General features: G+C 56.1%; 1 protein-coding gene across 8 annotated transcripts in view; it reads left to right on the top strand.

Moving 5' to 3' along the window:
- Gse1 (Gse1 coiled-coil protein) overlaps positions 1–18,441 on the top strand; it is a 332,612-nt gene that overhangs the window by 311,134 nt on the left and 3,037 nt on the right. For 7 of the 8 annotated variants that reach the window (XM_060391873.1, XM_060391875.1, XM_060391877.1 and 4 more), the window contains 13 exons: positions 2,012–2,211; positions 5,636–5,808; positions 6,241–6,438; positions 7,022–7,213; positions 7,415–7,737; positions 8,528–8,852; positions 10,501–11,108; positions 12,290–12,402; positions 12,606–12,876; positions 14,071–14,178; positions 14,822–15,193; positions 16,153–16,431; positions 17,971–18,074. In XM_060391873.1, coding sequence (XP_060247856.1) covers positions 2,012–2,211; positions 5,636–5,808; positions 6,241–6,438; positions 7,022–7,213; positions 7,415–7,737; positions 8,528–8,852; positions 10,501–11,108; positions 12,290–12,402; positions 12,606–12,876; positions 14,071–14,178; positions 14,822–15,193; positions 16,153–16,431; positions 17,971–18,074 — 3,266 coding nt within the window. The remainder of the gene's footprint in view (positions 1–2,011; positions 2,212–5,635; positions 5,809–6,240; positions 6,439–7,021; positions 7,214–7,414; positions 7,738–8,527; positions 8,853–10,500; positions 11,109–12,289; positions 12,403–12,605; positions 12,877–14,070; positions 14,179–14,821; positions 15,194–16,152; positions 16,432–17,970; positions 18,075–18,441) is intronic. The other variant, XM_060391874.1, reaches the window with a different exon arrangement.

Here is an 18,441-nt window from a genome sequence, read left to right as displayed (position 1 = left end):
AGCTGACGTGGCCGGTGGGTGCATGCCTCCTCCTTCGGAGATCATAAAAATGTTCTCAAGTTGATGGTGGTGATGAGCTCAAACCAGCTTTGCTGCACTTGGCTCTGCCTTTCATCCCAGTAAGGCAGGAGGATTGTCATGAGTCCAGACCAGCCAGGGCTCCAGGGCTCAAAAGAAGGGGTGGCAGAGGGTCAGGAGTTGCCAGGGACATGATTCAGTCAGTGAAATGCTTGAGGATGTGAGTTTGAGCCCTAGAACATAGGTCTTGAAAGCCGGCCAGGGTGTCTGACACTGCTCACCTCCCACCTGGGAAGTGGGGGCACACAAAGCCCTAGGGCTCCCTGCCGTTCTGGCTAGCCTGACAGGTAAGCTCTGGGTCAGTGAGAGCACCTGTCTTAGAAACAGGGAATACGCCCAAGGTTGTAGCCTGACCTTTTCGCGCTTACTGGCACATGTGTGCACCTGCACACACAAACACACAGAGAAATCGACAGCACGTAAGACCTGTGCATTCTGCCATGATCTCCTGGGAAGGACCCAAGGACATTGCTGCATGGAGACACCTGATTGTCAGTTCTAGGCCAGTTTGGACTATGTAGTAAGATCGTTTCTGAAAAGTTGGGCCCCTGCCCCCCAGGAACGACAGTGTGCTCTACCCTCGGAGGTACTGTCTTGGAACAAGGTGGTGGGATCCCACGGTGCGTGTGCTCAGTTGGCTCTCTGCTCCTGGCGTCTTCTCATGGGTGCGGCTGAGGGCCTTGTCGGGGTATTCCATTATAGAACAGGCCAGGCTGGGACCTCGGGTAGCCTGTGGCTGCAGGCATGGTTCACATCAGACTTCGTGGGCTTTCTCAAGGGTCTTTGGTGGATGGGTGCCCTGGCTTTTGGACACGTACCCCAGTTGGCACTGCAGGCCTAGGGTGTGGCCGTCTGGCTCACAGAAGGCAGCAGGCTTTCTTGTCTGCACAGAGGGGAGTCCCCCCTGCTGGATTTGGGGAGGTGTGGGGTGCCAAGCCCTCCCCTGACTCATGAACGGTAGCCAGCCTGTGCCAGGGGTCAGTCCTCAGGCCTGGCTGCACAGCCCTGTGGCTTGCCCATTTCAGATCCCAGAAGCTGGCCTCCCCAGCTGCTGGATCTCCAAGCTTAGAGGTTTTTCCTGTGCTGCTGCTTTCTTTTTGGCTGACAGGTGCTGGGCTGCCACTGTGGCAGAGTGTACCCGGCCCAGCCTTGGGCCTGGCTCTGCCTGCTAGGGACTGAAAGAGTTCATAGGGTAGGGGCAGTGGGTTTGTTGCCCATTTGAGACCTGGGGGTTCCTTCCTTAAGCTGCGGCCCTGATGGGTAGGCATGTGAACAAGAGGTGTACTTGGCCGGAAGTATTTGGGGACTGCGATGTACAATGACACACGCCTTATATGAGCCTCAGCAGTCGAGAGGCCAGTGCCATGTCTCTTCCCTTTTGCTGCACATTGAGTGTGTGTGTGTGTGTGTGTGGTGTGTGTGGGGGGGGGTTTCTTTCTTAATGGGGCTATTGTAGATATGGTAGTAGTCACTGGATATGGCAGATAGACTGCAGCATGTTGACATGGTTTTAAAATAGCGAGTTACATCTCAGGTTGGTTTTTCGAGGTGGGGTTTTTCTGTATAGCCCTGGCTGTCCTGAAATCCACTGTTTAGACCAGGCTGGCCCCGAACTCAGATTCCTCAGATTTCCCTATCTCTGCCTCCCAAGTGCTGGGACCACCACGCCCGGCTGTCCACCTCTAGGCCGTACGACAGGGAGGCCAGCAAAGCTGCCCAGTACTTAAGCAGTGCACCCAGCTCGGCCCCTCACTGTCCACAGGCACAGAGGGCCATACTGAGCAGCTGGTGTCACGGGGTCCTCCGTTCATGTAGAATGGCCGTGGGTCCTTTGCCACCTGGCTGCTCTTGGACCTCACCCGCAGTGAGAATTCTGGGCGCAGCGCGCAGTGTGGCTGTGATGTGGCCCTGAGCTTGTGTTCTCTTTCCACAGGGTCTTCACTGAGTAGCGAGTCATCTCCGGTATCCTCTCCAGCCACCAACCACAGCTCTCCGGCCAGCACGCCTAAGCGAGTGCCCATGGGCCCCATCATTGTCCCCCCCGGGGGTCACAGTGTCCCCAGCACTCCTCCTGTGGTCACTATTGCCCCCACCAAAACCGTCAATGGAGTCTGGAGGAGCGAGAGCCGCCAGGTGAGGGCCCTGGTCTAGAGGTGTGGCCACGGTGGGTCGGGGGCTGTCCACAGCCGGCAGAGGCGGGGGTTAAAGGCTGGTCTCACCCAGTCCTCTGACTCTTCTGCAGGGTGGGCTTGATGAACACCCAGTGCTGGAAGGTGCTAAGATTAAGGTGACCCTTACACCAGCCTTGTGACAGAGGACCACAGGCACGTTTCTTGGTTTAGGATGCCAGAAGCGGGGAGGGACGCGGAGGAGAGCTGGTGGGGTTCCCCTTCCAGGGCTGCACCTTTGCTTTTAGATGGCATCTTACTGTGTCCTCTAGTGGCCTTAACTGCAGTCACTTCTGTAAGGGTCTGCGTAGTCAGATTTACCCAGAGGCAACGGATTGAGACAGATGACACCAGGAAGTGCCTGGGGTGATGGCTGAGCCTTGGGTCCCTTAGCTGCTGCTGCTTTTGGGGAGTAGGGAGTGATCCCAGCTCGAGTAGGGGTCTTGTGTATTTGCAGCCTCCCAGCTGGCCACATACTAACCTAACTGGAATGGAGGAGCCAGTGTCTGGAGCTTCCCCTGTGCTGTGCTGGGCCTCCAACCCGCCTGGCGCCTGGAGGGGGCCTTGCTAATTAAGAACCGCTGTCAGCTGTGGCTTTCCCTGGATTCTCCAGCCCCATTCCCAGAGGGTTTATATTGCTAGGAGTACTAATTAAACCACAGAGATGGAGGGGGAGGGGAGGAGAGTACCTCTTCCCAGCTGGGCCAGGGCAGGATCGGCAGGGTGTGGGCTTCATCTGCCCCAGTCTGCTGGGTGTCCCTGGTCCTCAGGTGCTTAGAGCATCCAGAGGGCTCCTGACTGAAACTTGGGACCAGCCTTGGCGCCTCCCTCCCGTGGCTGAAGTCGAACTTACCCCGGGAAGCCTGTCTGTTTGAGATTCTGTCACTGAATCGCAGCTTGGCTCAGAGCAGCCCCAAACCACCCTGTCCTGGTTTAAGAGAGGCCAGAAAAGTTGTCACTGTGATCTCTTTGACTCCTCCCATAGCTTTGGCTTGGACCTCAGACGATGAGTCAGCTGACAGAAACCTCCATATAGCTTCCCCCGAGGATGGCCAGCCTGCCCGGTGGCTGGCTGGCTCTGCGTTTGCTCCTGAGAGAAGCTTGCAGGCGGTCACTTCTTGTTCCTGCTTTGGGCCTGGAGCCGCTGGCCCAGGTCCAAGATACCTCATGCTTGTCCTCTGTCCCTAGGAGGTTCCAAGTGCCTCTGCCTCGTGACTCCTCTGCCCGGAGCCTGTCACTATCCTCAGAGGGTCCTTACTGCCTCAGAAACATTTAGTAACCTGGAGAAGGGCCGTGATGGCTCCGCTCCAGCAGTTCACGCTGCAGTTAATGAGACCTGCATGCCACCAGGGAGGACAACGAGCGGGTGATGCTCGGAGCTCAGCAGAGAGTTTAATCCTTTCCAGGAGGGGGGGGGCCCTCTAGTGTGGCCATAAAAGTCACCAGGGGCTGTACCCCCTGTTGGGAGTCAAGGGAGTGGTGGCTCCAGGACCCTTCTCAGGGAGAAGTCATGTAAGGAGAGATGAAATGAAAAACGGTCTGTTTTGAAGCTAACGGGCAAGTCCCCCTTGCCCAACTGTGGAGACCTTGTTCTAATCACTGTAGAATGACAGTTCCCTCCTCCTCCAGCTGATGCCTTTCATGGATTGGGCTGTGCCAAGCGGCTCTGCAGGCGTGTCTTGCCTGCCACAGCCACTGCCGTGAGGGTGCCTTGAGGCGGGCCCAAGCCTGGTCTTTTTCTTCCCGCAGCACCCATGCAGCACCCTAGTCCACAGCTGACCTATTTCCCTGGTTTCTGGCTCAAGTTTGGCCAGGCTCTGGTCAGAGAGGCCACAGGCCTGTGTGTGGGGCATGCTGCTCCCGCTCCTCCCCCCAGCACCCTGACGGCCATTCCCCTAGTCTCTTTGTTTGTCCTGGTGTGGGTGGGGTGTGTGCCCCCACCCTTATGATACTGTGTGAATGCCCCTCCTGAGGAGGGCAGGTCAGAGGTCATGAACCCATGAGGACCCCACAGGGAACTGAGACAGCCTGCTGCTGCACCCGGGGAAGGAAACAGATGTTGCTGCTCATTAAAAATTCAATCAGCAGCCTGTCTCCCTCAATTAATCGTGGCTGTCTGTCTGAGGGGAGCAGGAGGGCTTGTGTTCTGTGAGAATGGAGCCAGGAAGGTACTGTGGTAACCTGTCCCCTCCCTGCACACGCAGAGGCTTAAGCGGTGACCCCTCCCCTCAGGGCTTACAATACCCTCACAGTATTAGCTGACCTGAGGTGGGGGGGCACCAGGTTGGATAACTACAAGAAGCCAGTAGTCTAGGAAGGACTAGCAGGCCTGTCTCTAGGGACAGTCATTGTTACTATGTTGGCTGCCACGTGCCTAGCCCTCATACCACGGGTTCAGCAAGTATCAGCCAGAGGATGCTGTGTCCCTAGTGAGTACCCCTGCTTCTTGTGCTGGACCTGTGTCCTGCAGTGTTGAGGGAAGAGCCTGAGAGTGGTGCCGGTCTCCACACATTAGTGCCCTCAGAGCACCTGGCCCTCAGTCTGCTCTTGGCTCAGGGTGTCTCGCTGCCCTTTTCCATGCTCTCATTGGTGCCACTCAGCCTTGCCATGAGGTTTCCACCCTGGTCACAGGTGACAGGCAGGTAGGGCCTGTCACAGTCTGGTTTCTCCGGGCTGGATGCTGCCATCCATGGCTGTGTATACAGAACATCTGTGAGGCTGGATCTCCCCAGGCCCTGGGCTTCCTGGGGCCTCTCACTTCGTGCCTGAGGCGAGCCTCCCCTGGGGTGCCACAGCCTGAACATGTGCAAGGGTGTCCTCCGTAGGTCCAGCCAGCTGCTAGCAGTGTCCAGGTAGTTGGGGGCACAGCTGGACTCTTGGGAGAAGCTCTGTCCTAAGGTGCAGGTCCCCAGGGCAAGTCTACCCTGACACCATGACCACCCTATTTGGGATGGCTAATAGGAAGTGGGGGTTCCTTGCCCGAAGATCCTCTCACATGCCCCTTTCTTGGGATTCAGCAGGCTGGGGTTTAAGGTCTCCCACGTATCACTGAGTCCTTTTGGCCACTGAACCAGGTCCTAGTAGCCCTTAGTCCTGACCTGCTCCTGGGAGGCCACACTTTCTTGACCCGAGCCTTCTCCCTAAATGCCTCTTTTATACTTTTTTTTGCTGTGGCTTTCCCTGGATTCTCCAGCCCCATTCCCAGAGGGTTTATATTGCTAGGAGTACTAATTAAACCACAGAGATGGAGGGGGAGGGGAGGAGAGTACCTCTTCCCAGTTGAAAGGAAAAGTAGGGGAAGGATGTTTGTAGAATATGAGTGAGCTAAACACAGGCCTTTGTGGACCTGACTGGCTCCCCAGCCTTAACGCTATGTCTTCTTTCCCCAGGACTCTAGCTCACGGGGCAGCAGCAGCGGCCGAGAGCGCCTGCTGGTGGAGCCACCTCTAGCCCAGGAGAAGGCAGCGGGCCCAGCCATCCCCTCCCACCTGCTCAGCACTCCCTACCCCTTCGGCCTCTCCCCCAGCTCAGTTGTACAGGACTCCCGCTTCCAACCACTCAAGTGAGTACCAGGCTAGGATCAGGGAGGGCGTGGGATGGCTCTAGACAGGCTTGGAGTTTGCAGCAGCTGAGGCAGATAGAGTGCTGTTAGCCTTTGTGGCCTGCTCTGCCCTGAGGTCCTTGACCCCATCTGAGCTTGTGGTCCGTTCCGTGCTGAGACTACCCCATGACCTAACTACGCTTAAATCTGTCCTCTCGTTCTGAGGATGGAGAGCCCCTCTAGCAGCTGTATCCACTGGTGGGACCTTAATGGCCAGCAGGTCTGAGGGCCAGGCAGCTGCTCATCTGTGCATTCTGGGCCCCGTGCCAGGGCTGTACCTCATTATTGAGGGGCAGGACCTCAGCCTGATGGGAGGGGGTGGGGGAGGTGCTGGGGAGCCTGACCTGCTTCCCGACCTGGGGCGGGCCTCTGCTCACTTGCCTTCCCCCCCAGCCTCCAGCGGCCTGTGCACCACGTGGTACCGCCCAGCACAGTGACCGAGGACTACCTGAGAAGCTTCCGGCCCTACCACACCGCTGAGGACCTACGCATGTCTTCCCTGCCCCCGCTTGGCCTGGACCCAGCCACCGCCGCCGCCTACTATCACCCCAGCTACCTGGCCCCACACCCTTTCCCCCACCCGGCCTTCAGGTGAGGCATCCCACACACTGTCCACATGCTAATGTAGTCTCAGCATACAGAACCCGGTCCGTCCCATGTAGCCTTCCCCAGCTCAGTTCAGCCCGTGCAAACCAACTGCAAATCGGCTGAGTCCTGATAAATGGGCCCACTGTCACGCCGTTGCTCTTCAGTTCCCACTTGTCAGCATCAGCCTCCCAGTAACCACTGACAGAATGGTACGTGGACAATATAACTGGTGAGAGTTAGGCCATGCTCTCTTAGGCTGCAGAAGCTCCTAGCCTGACTGGGCTCTGCCTGCAGCCAGTCTGCCCTCCTCCCTTACCCAGGGCCTGGGAGGTCCTTGGTGCCCCTGTGCCCTGTTCCTTGTGGCCTCTGACTATGGACATGTCCTTTGCCTGCCTGCAGCATCTGCTGTGCTGAGCCTGCTGAAGCAGTGGGCTCACCCAGCAGAGAAGCACCTGTTGGCCTGCCTGGGGTCTTAGCCTTTTTCCTGCGGTGCTAGGGATTCAGTGCAGGGCTTTGCATCTGCTAGGCAAGCTTACCATTTGTGCCTATGGCCTCGGCACACACCAGGTCCCACCTTTCTCCACAGGATGGATGACTCCTATTGCCTGTCAGCCTTAAGGTCTCCGTTCTACCCCATCCCCACCCCTGGTTCCCTGCCTCCACTGCACCCGTCAGCTATGCATCTGCACCTCTCTGGGGTCCGCTACCCTCCTGAGCTCTCACACTCATCCCTGGCAGCACTGCACTCGGAGCGGATATCCAGCCTCAGCGCAGAGAGGTAAGCTGCGTCTTCTACAGAGGGGATGACAGCAGAGCAGGGCCTGGTCGCGGTGGTCCTCCGGGTTGGCGGTGCGGGGATGTGTATTATGTGTACGGGTGAGAGGAGAGTATTCCATGTGACTGGCCCCACTTTGAGCTGGGGCATGGTTTGCCCTTTCTGCACATCCCTTCAGCGTGCTGCCCTCTGCTTGTCCCCCAGGTTGCAAATGGATGAGGAGCTGCGACGGGAGAGGGAGCGGGAGCGGGAACGAGAGCGAGAAGCTGACCGGGAAAGGGAGAAGGAGAGGGAGCGGGAGCAGCAGCGGGAGAAGGAACGGGAAAAGGAGCTGGAGCGAGAGCGGGAGAAGGAACGGGAGCGGGAGTTGGAGCGCCAGCGGGAGCAGCGGGCGAGGGAGAAGGAACTGCTGGCTGCCAAGGCCCTGGAGCCCACCTTCCTGCCTGTGGCTGAGCTGCACGGACTCCGGGGCCATGCCACTGAGGAGCGGCCCAGGCCCTCAGAGCAGCTGACCCCAACCCGACCAGGTACCTGAGCTGAGCTGTGTGGAGGGAGAGGCTTGGCTGCCTCGGGGCTTTGGGGTGCTGTCCCGTTAGGTAGGTGGCTATACTGAGCACCACCCTGGGAAGAGGAGTGCCATGGCACCCTGGGTAGTTACAGGGGCCCAATGGTGCTCCCAAAATGGAAGGTGTAACTGGCCAACGTATTAGGGAGGGAAATAGTTGTCACTACTGTTGGAACCTTGGGTTGTCTTTGTCTTTTGCTATGGTGATAGTGGAAGCCAGAGCAGAGCTAAACATTAGGCCAGCGCTCTACCAGAGATAACCCAGGTCTGACCTTGTTTTGAGTCAGGGTTTTCTCTCCTCTGTAGCCAAGGCTAGCCTGGAACTCAGGCTTTCCTCAGATTCATAGCATGGGTCATGTTTCAGTCTTCCAAACCTTGGGAATGCAGGCATGAGCCATCCCAATCTTGTTTTGAATGTAATTGATTTCACGAAAATCTGTGTAATTGAGCTGCTTTTAACAGTGGTTTTAACAGTGGGCCCCTGTAAGTCCTGGAAGATGTAACTGTGAGCCATGTGTGGTGGTACATGCCTTTAATCCCAGCACTTAGGAGGCAGAGAGAGGCCTCTTCTGGTGTGTAGGCAGAATGCTGTATTTAAAAAAAAGTAGCCATGTGCTCTGAGGCAGCCACATACCGTGTCCCCTCTGAGGACGAGTCATGTTTCCTAAAAGCTCTACCTCTTCCTTCAGTCCTGGGCTTTGCGCAGGGGTGAGGGCGCTGGCACCCTGCAGTAACAGTGTTTCCTCCCACAGAGAAGCTGAAGGACACGGGCTTGCAGGCACCCAAACCTGTGCAGCACCCACTGCACCCGGTGCCTGCCCCACACCACACCGTGCCCAGCCTCATCTCCAGCCATGGCATCTTCTCTCTGCCGGGAAGCAGCGCCGCCACAGCCCTGCTGATCCAGCGCACCAATGAGGAGGAAAAGTGGCTGGCGCGGCAGCGGCGGCTGCGCCAGGAGAAGGAGGACCGCCAGTCCCAGGTGTCCGAGTTCCGGCAGCAGGTGCTGGAGCAGCACCTGGACCTGGGCCGGCCCCCAGTCCCCACAGAGGTGGAACATAGACCCGACAGCACCAGGTGGGTCCTGAGTGGGGCCTCACATGAGGCGGGTGACTCAGAGGTCAGTGTGTGTGTCTGCACTCCTGTGCCCTGCTATTGGCTCATCCCATGGCCTGCTTCATTTTCCTGTACCACTCCAGCCCTCACCCCCTTTCCTCCATGTTGAGAAGGGCAGCAATTTTGAAGTCTCCAAAATGCACCCCCAGCCTCGGCCCTCCACACGTTGCACAACTGGAGGGAGGCCACTATGGGACCTCACTAGTCTTAAACATTCTGGTGGACATAAAGTCAATGTCCAGTGCGGCCTAGTGAAGGCTGAGTGCTCTGGCTCCTCAGCCATCTCCACTTGGGCTCCCACATCGTGCAGGCATCGGCCTGGTCCTACTTCCTGGCACTGCTGGAGGGGTGGTGGGTGGGTACAGAGGGGGTGGGGCCACGTACCCTTATCTAGACTGTTGCGTGCTTGGCTCCGGCCTGTGGTGTGGTTATCCCTTTGCTGCTGAACCTGAAGGGAGCTTAATGCTGTGCTCTGCCTTCAGGGCTTGGGTCTGCAGGTGTGAGGCGCTGCCTTGGCACCTATGTTCCTAGCCAATCAGGGAAGTCCCTAGGAGTCTAGCAGTAAATGGCTCATGGGGCTCCTCCTCCAAAGACCTTAACCCTAACCCTCGGTCATTGGGTAGCATGGGTCTAAACATCCCTAGTCACCCTTGAAGAAAAGTTAAGCTTTGGGGTAATTCCTAAAACTACTCTTTTTAAGTTGACTCTCGTTAAGATAAGCCATGACTTTGTTTCATGAGCTCTGTATTTGCATTTTCCCACCCCTCTCCCCAGCTCATGACCCCTTCTGTAATTGTTGTTACACATAGACATACAGCGTACACATGCTCCCGTAGGTACAACCTGCTGAGCCCATTTTGTGTTGCGTTGTGTACATATGTTTAGGGCTGACCTCCTGGGACTGGGTAACTGGCCAGGTTGCTTGTCCCTGGCAATTTCTCCCTCTCACAGCAGCCTTTGGTTGTGTGGAACTCCATGTTGGTAGGTCAGCTAGTGCTGTCAATATTTACGACTTGACTAGGTGATGGCTTCCAACCTTTCTTCACCAGTGCTGAGACTTAGGTGTGAGAATGTCGTTATAGATGTACCAATCAGCACTGAGTCCCTAAGTCACCTGTTCTCTGTAGTTTGACCAGTTGTGGATTTCAGTAGTAGCCTACTGCAAAAAGAGGCCTGGTGTAGCCCCCACCCAGGCCTGGAGAATGGCATGGATGGGGAGCTGAAGGTCAAAGGTCCTGGGCAGACTGGACAAGAGAGTATGTGGTTGGAGGAAACCTTTTGCACACCTGTTGAGGCAAGCCACAAGAAGGTCCTTTAGGCAGAGCTGCTGCAGTTCTGACAGGGACCACAGGGGGGCAGCAGCACAGCTACCGTCCTGTGGGAAGCTTTGGGCTAGGTGGACACCCAAAGCTTGAGTCCCTTTGCCTGTCCTCCCGCCCATGCTCAATAGACTGGGAAGAAGGGCTGTGATATCAGAGCCTTATCTCCTCAGAGGAGCTCGCACACACAGGCAGTCTGGTGTGGGCCCATCAAGTCACCCTGGGCATTCTGTGGGAGGCTGGTAGGTAGGTCTGCCCCCATAACTGATGGCTCAGTATATTCTCTCTAGGCCAGGACCAAACCGTCATGACCAGGGCAACCGTGAACCCCCACAGCACTTTGGTGGGCCACCACCCCTCATCTCGCCCAAGCCCCAGCACCACACCGTGCCCACAGCCCTCTGGAACCCAGTGTCTCTGATGGACAATACCCTGGAGACACGGCGGACTGAGAGCCACTCTCTGCACAGCCACCCGACTGCTTTTGAGCCCAGCCGCCAGGCTGCTGTGCCGCTGGTGAAAGTGGAGCGTGTCTACTGCACAGAGAAGACAGAAGAGCCCCGGAAGCGTGAGGCCACACCACTGGACAAATACCAGCCACCACCACGGGAGGCAGGAAGTCTGGAGCCACAGACCTTTCCCCATGGACCTGGACCTTTCCTTGCTGAACTTGAGAAGTCAACACAGACCATCTTGGGCCAGCAGCGGCCCTCTCTTTCCCAGGCAGCCCCTTTTGGGGAGCTCAGTGGGCCCCTGAAGCCAGGCTCGCCCTTCTGCCACCCCACACCGAGGGGCCCTGACCCAGCGTATATCTATGACGAGATTCTTCAGCAACGCCGGAAACTGGTCAGCAAGCTGGACCTGGAGGAGCGCAGGAGACGCGAGGCTCAGGAGAAAGGTCTGGCCTCCTGAGTGGGTCCCAACCTGCCTGGGAATGGGGGTTCATCAGGACAGGAGACCCCAGTGCCAGCTGCTTACCTCTATTCTCCACTCTAGCCTCCAGTGCAGTTTTCGTCAGACTTCTGAATCTGACACCTACAGGGCCCCTTGCTTGTCTTGTCCTGAGGCAAATGAATCCCAAAATGGACAGTCACAGCCTGTCTGCCAAGACAGTGCTGCAGACGTGTTATTGATAAGTGATGGGTGGAGGCAATCAGTCTTTAAATTTTGATAGTGTGGCATCAACAGAGGAATAGCCCACTGGGGCTTCATACATGGGCTGGCGACAGTTGCCAGCTCATGCACTAAAGGACAGCAGCAGCTGGCACTGCCCCTTACCAAGCCTGGAGTTGGGCAGCTCTTTCCTATTCCTACCCCCAAAATGGAGGCAACAGCTCCCTGAGGTCCCAGGGTCTGGAGAGCGAGCAGGGGCTCTAGACACAGCACATAACTGCTGAGGATGACTGGCCCAGGCCTGTCTTGTCTCCTCTGGAATGGATTGGCCTGTCTGGTACTGCACCTACCTCCTCTTAGCTAGGGATGATACAGGCCATCTTCCAGAGTGTGGGTTTGCTAGCTTTAGGGCTTTCCTGGGGCTTTGTCAGTTTGCCTTGAAAAGGAATGGGGGAACTGGGCGCGGTGGTGCACACCTGTAATCCCAGCACTCTGGGAAAACAAGAGGCAGGTGGATCTTTGTGAGTTCGAAGCCAGTCTGGTCTACAAAGCCTGTCCAGGACAGCCAGGGCTACACAGAGAAACCCTGTCTTCAAAACAAAAACAAAAAGAAAAGGAATAGGGGCCCTAGTTTTTAGCTGCCTTCCCTTAAGGCTCACAACAGGGGCAGTGTGTTCACAAAATCATGGATGTTGGGCTTTTGTCAGGAATGCTTTGTCTAAAAGTAGAATACTTTGGGCCTAGGGAGCATACCGATTCTCTGCGATCGGAAGAAAGCTGGGTACTTGCCATCCCCAGCTCACTGCAGGTGACCAGGCAGACTGGAAGAAGCTGGGTCCTCTTAGCAAGGGTTCTCACAGGTGCCAGCACGCCAGCCCAGTGGTCTCACTTACATGCCCCAGGTACAGTGTCCACGGAGCATCCTGGGCTCTGAGCCCGGCTCAGTGCACCCGTTTCTGCCATCAGGGTACTACTACGATCTCGACGACTCTTACGATGAGAGTGACGAGGAGGAAGTCAGGGCACACCTCCGCTGCGTGGCTGAGCAGCCACCCCTCAAACTGGACACGTCCTCTGAGGTAACAAGGCCCTCCTTAACTCTGGCATGCTCTGGGCTGGCTGGGTTGTTGGTCCCCACTTTAGGCCTACCTCTTGGCTTCCAAACCCCACAGGCGATTGCCTCTGCTCCTCTGTGGCCTACCTCCAAGTCCATGGGACCCCTGGGCAGTGAGCATACCATTGACGGTGGCTTCACACTCATTCTTTTTCTTTCCCAATCTAGAAGCTAGAGTTTTTGCAACTTTTTGGCTTGACCACCCAACAGCAGAAGGAGGAGCTGGTGGCACAGAAGCGCCGGAAGCGGAGGCGGATGCTGAGAGAGAGAAGCCCATCACCGCCTGCGATTCAGAGCAAGCGGCAGACACCTTCCCCCAGACTGGCTCTGTCCACCCGCTACAGCCCTGACGAGATGAACAATAGCCCTAACTTTGAGGAGAAGAGGAAGTTCCTGACCTTCTTCAACCTGACACACATCAGTGCAGAGAAGAGGAAAGGTATGGCCTCGCTCTGGCCTGCACACACAGGACAGGGGTCTCCTGGGTAGCGTGGGCTACATAGTGGCCACTCTGCTCTGGCAGGCCCATCCCGTGGCGTTTCTGTCACACTTTTCTAGCACATGACCTGTTGCAATGTGCAACCGATGCCTGTCAAGTCCCCCACCATCCTCGTGTCCTCTTTGAACAGAGTCCTTTCTGGGCTCTCCCTGGGATAAGGAGGGGTTGCTCAGGGTCTGCATGCCACAGGTCCTTTCCTAGGGCGTCGACAGTGATCTCTACAGAGCACTGTTTTCGATGCTTGGAGGCCTGGAAAGCGAACTGTGTGGGATGCCTGTAGAGGCTGAGCCCATAGTAAGCACACAGCTTGCCCAAAAAGATGCTGCCAGATCAGTCTGGTAGCCTAGGGCCGTGTTGGAGAAGAGACTCGGGACTGGAACCCACAGCATAGAAGACAAGGCATGATGGGTGCAGCACACGGAGGCTGCCTTGATCGGCTCAGCACTGTCTTGGGCTGAGGCATTGATGTACACAGCCACGTTCCTATGTGTCTCGGGCCCCTTAAGGGCACTGGCCACTTCTGGAAGAGTCCCAGGAAAGCAGTGCCTCCGGGTCGTCAGTTGGTTTGACATGCTTCTTTATTGGAGGTGGCAGTTTCTTTTTCCATTTTTAACAAGCGTGGCGGAGCTCTCGGCTTTCCCAGCAAGGGTTAGTCACGGGCTGCCTGCCAGCACAAACCCCTGGACATGTGCCTAGTTGTTTGCAAGCCCAACTTTTTACCTGGCTTCGTGTCTAAAGGACGCCACCAGCACTGGAGCCTCTTAAGTTTCAGAGTTGGCAGGAAGAACCACTGTACTGGGGATCTGCGGTGTGGAACACTGCAGGGTCTTAACTCCGAGGGAAGTGGCCGTGGCCCTGGGCAGGGAACACGCTCCCTCCTTGGTCTTCAAAATCAGAACACCTGCTGAGAAGGAAGTCAGCGTGGAAACTCCCAGGCAGCCACTGCTCACGGCTGCAGATGTGGCTGTCTGGACTGTGAGGGAAAGTAGAGAGTCGACTGCTGTCACCTGCTTCTTCCTGTCTGCACAGCCGGCCATGGTGCCTGCTTTTGGTGCCTCTTGGCGTGAAGGGCTTGTCCTTGCCTGTCCTCCCCTCTCCAGAAGTGCTGCTAACCTCGGACTGCTTTCCTCACAGACAAAGAGAGGCTTGTTGAAATGCTCCGAGCCATGAAGCAGAGGGCACTGTCCACAGCAGACTCAGTGACAAACTCTGCGAGGGACAGTCCTACCATCTCCCTGAGTGGTAAGGGAAGGACACGCACCTGCTGGCACCCTGTAGCTTGGGCCACAGGGTTAGAGGTGGCACTCAAAAGTCTCGTCTTCGTGGTGAACTTGACCTACTGGAAGCAGGGCTTCTCTCCGTCCCTCTTGTGTGGGCCACCACTGTCCTGGTTGAGCAGGGCCTTAGACACAATGCAAATTAGAAGGTGGGCAAGAATTCAGGGGAGGGCTTTGACTTCCGCGGAGTCGCCTGTCAGCTGCAAAGCAGGCTGTAGCCATCACCCCCCAGAGGATGGGCCCAAAGCGCCCCTGCGTGCTCTCTCCAGACTGTCTCCAGCACCTCTCACTGCTTCTCTGCTGCTGAAGAAAGCTGATACTTGGGGTCTGGCCTCTTGCTAGCTCGTCTCTTCACCTATTCTTCCTAACTTGGATGAAGTTACTCCCACCTTCTCAACGCTTTCTGCTCTCTCTCCCCACCTGTCCTTTGGGAACTGTGCAGTTGGACTTGCTGCTAAACATGCTGCTCTTCAGACTAGCCTTGTGCACAGTGTTAACACAGGGTGCACACACTGGGTCTTTCTGCAAATGTAAACTCTAGAGAACGTGGTTCGTGTGCCTGTTTTTCCACAACTCATAATGTTTCCCTCATTTTGTGTCTCTCAAAGAACCAGCCACACAGTCAGCTCCTGTAGAGACGGATCAGCCTGTCGGGGTCCCGGCCTCTCTGTCAGATGTCCCAAAGGCCGTAGAGACTGGGAGAGTGGACCAGCTCCGGCCCCAGGAGCTCTTGAGAGTCCAGGAGCCAGCTCCTAGCAGCGGTGAGAAGGCCAGGCTGAGCGAGGCCCCTGGGGGCAAGAAGAGCCTGAGCATGCTTCATTACCTCCGGGGTGCTGCGCCCAAGGACATTCCCGTGCCATTGTCCCACAGCATCAACGGAAAGAGCAAGCCTTGGGAGCCCTTCATGGCAGAGGAGTTTGCACATCAGTTCCATGAGTCCGTGCTGCAGTCCACACAGAAGGCTCTGCAGAAGCATAAAGGTAACGGGCCACACGCATGTCATCGATTAGCAGTGCTGGGTGACACTGGCCGTTTCTGTAGTGATAGTACCTCTTAAACATTAATACCTGTGAAGCGCTTGGAGTTGGGTGAGGGGTGGGAGGCAAGCCTCAGCCCCTTCCACACTTGTAGGCCTTACTGTACCTGCTCAAGAACCTCACACCTGGGACAGTTAGCAAATGACAGTTCAGTGAGGCCAAAGCAAGTGTCCTCTGTGCATGTGTACTCCGCAGCAGTGGCCTTCCCAGGACCCCCCGTGGACACTCACTCGGTGATCTCTCCAGTTCTTTGCCAAGATACTGTGTGCCCACCACCCAGGGCCCAGTGAATGTAGGGAGAGCGGGTTTTTCTGCCCTGCTCCCCAGGTGAAATGAGTGTTTGTAAACCCAGCAGGAATAATTCACTCACCACGCCCAGTCCGTGTTTAAGGGCTTCTCGCTAAGCTATGAAGGCCGAGCCCACAGTGTCTGTCAAGAGTTGACTCTGCTGCTGAGGCCCAGGGAGCAGAGGTGGCCGGAGGCACAGACTGCATTCCTGAAGCTTGCTGGCCAGCCAGACTAAACAAAACAGCAAAGCAATAGAGGAAGACACCCAGTATTGACCTCTGGCCTAGGAGGGAAAGCTCCCGGAAGAGGTGTTAGCTTTGTGAGTTTGTCAGGAAGATGTGCTTTGGCCAGAGGCAGACTGCTTCCTGCTCCTTAGGGTGGAGGGGCTCCCTCAAGTGGCATCTGAGGGGTGCAGCACCGAATAGTTTTCAGGTGAGGGCACCAGCAGGGTTGAGCTGGTTGGAGGGGACAGTTCCTGGCCCTGCTCAGGGGCACCTCTGTTGTCAGGAGGGAGGCTGTGCCCTGTGGGATGGGAACTCTTGACACTTGTCCCCATGGGTGACTTTCAGTGAACCCCTGCCCCTCAAGATCCCAATCTTTTTTCTCCTCCCCAGGGAGCTCGGCTTTGCTATCTGCAGAGCAGAACCACAAAGTCGACACGTCAGTCCACTACAACATTCCTGAGCTGCAGTCCTCCAGCCGGGTCCCCTTGCCCCAGCACAATGGACAGCAGGAGCCCCCAGCTGGGTGGAAGGGCCCCCCTATGCAGGAGGTGGACCAGGACTCTGAGGAGGACAATGAAGACGACAGTGAAGAGGAAGCTGAGGAAGCCCCCAGGCGCCAGTGGCAAGGGATTGAGGCAATCTTTGAAGCTTACCAGGAACACATAGAAGGTAGGGCTGGTGGGTCATCGGCTGTTCTGGTTCGTCCACACTGGGCTGCTTGAGACGTGGTGCTGAGACATTGACTGTCTTGTAGGACAAGCCTATGGTGTGGCTCCTCCCCCAGCCCTGGGGCCATGCTGTGAGCCCACACTGAAGGGGCTTGGACAGATTTGCCACACATCTTACTCTGAAGTTTCTAGATGCTTTTTTTCTGACACCGGCCTAAGTCACACACCCCAGCGCCCCTTGCGCTACTGCTTTTACACAGTCCTAGAGGGAGGAGGGCACTGCTCTCACGCTCACTGTGTATCTCTCCTTTCCAGACTCCAGTGTACGCTCTCTGGTGCGGCACTGCTTTTAGCCTAACCCTAGGCTACCAGGTTAGCCTTTCGTGACACGTTCTGAGCTGTGAATACTGCACATGAATTCAGGGTCTTGCTTTGTATCTTGCCGTGAAATTGCGGGGCTCTTCTTAAGTGCTGGGTTCATAGGCGTGTTTTACTGCACCCCTTGAAAGGTATTTCTGAAACAAATACCAACTTGCAAATGTACAAGTTGCCAGAGCACCTATTGGAGCTTCTGGCCTATTTGAGCTTTGCTCAGAAGGCCCCCCGCCCCTGCCCCAGCATTTTGGGATTATTGGGTATGTCATCCACTGTTCCTATACCTAGTTCAAAGGATGCAGAAAACAGGATCTAGTAGCATCTCAAATGGTTTTGAATTGGAATGGTAGAAAATGCTCCTATCCTGGGTGTGGGTGGGGTCTTCTGAAGGCTGCCAGGATGCCTCCGTGTGCTGTCCTTGTCATCCTAAGGACACATCTGTGTCTGGTAGCAGCACCCCTATGACTGCTCACTTTGGTTGTCCTTAGCGGCTGTGTGAATTTCAGGATATTGCTAAACCCTGCTGGGGTTTCCCGTTCCATGTGGGATAGAACTAGGTCCTCAAACTCAACAGCTCATTCTCCATAGTGCACGCTAAGCACAGCTTCCTCCTTGGGCTGCAGTTCCGCTATGTGGCTGTGCCCTTGACAAGAACCACAGCTGCACTTGGCCCTCACAGCCTGACCCCGATGACCAGGACAGGGTTTCTTCCAGTCTGCCTGTTTCTACCTTTGTGCAGTATTACCTGGGACATGGATGGCGAGGCTCTAGTCTTGGTTGTGCAACTCGAGGCAACCTACTCTCTTCCTCTGCCAGTTCTCTCTCCTCCCACGAGATGACTCTTTATACTTTGATTGCTCTATCATTGATGAGTTTTTGCTGTCAGAAGTCCTCTAGCTTTGTAATGCCAGCCCACTGTGGTCATTCAGCATTAACCGAAGTACTCCGTATAGTGTCTTAGTGAAATAGCTGTCCAGCTAATTACTCTGGCCTTTCTCCAACACCTTAATCTGTCCCCACCACCATCACAGTTTCCCTACCCTCTAAACTTGCCTTTTGACTCCAGGTCTTCCCCACTGCGTTGGTGCAGCTAAGAGCATGCTGCGCAGTTGAAGACGCACAGTCTTATGCAAAGATGATGCATCGCCGCCTCTTGTCTTTTCAGAGCAAAACCTGGAGCGGCAGGTGTTACAGACGCAGTGCCGGCGGCTGGAGGCGCAGAACTACAGCCTCAGCCTGACTGCGGAACAGCTCTCTCACAGCATGGCGGTGAGTCAGGCATGGGCTTTTTACAGGCACCCCCAGAGAGGGGAAGTCTGTGCTGAAGAAATCAAAGCTTAATGCCAGGCATGGCAGCACATGCTTGAATCCCAGGAGGCAGACAGATCTGTGAGTTTAAGGCCTCATAATCAGATCCTGTCTTAGAAATAGAAAGGTTTTTATCTGCTCTTGTGGCCATGAGGTGTTCCTTCCAAGCCTTTCCCCAGGAGGACAGGTGCAGGGCCGGTCAAACCTGGGATTCAGAGTTTGAGCTGAGGTAGCCGTACCCACTGGATCTTAAGGCGCACATGTTGCTGGGGAAATGTTCTAGCAGTCACCAGAGGCCACTCACTCTGGTGTGTACAGATGGTTCTGA

The sequence above is a fragment of the Meriones unguiculatus genome, chromosome 10, assembly GCF_030254825.1.
Source record: "Meriones unguiculatus strain TT.TT164.6M chromosome 10, Bangor_MerUng_6.1, whole genome shotgun sequence".
NCBI lineage: Eukaryota > Metazoa > Chordata > Mammalia > Rodentia > Muridae > Meriones > Meriones unguiculatus.
Note: the sequence above shows the minus strand (reverse complement) of the source record. Positions and strands in the feature narration are given on the sequence as shown.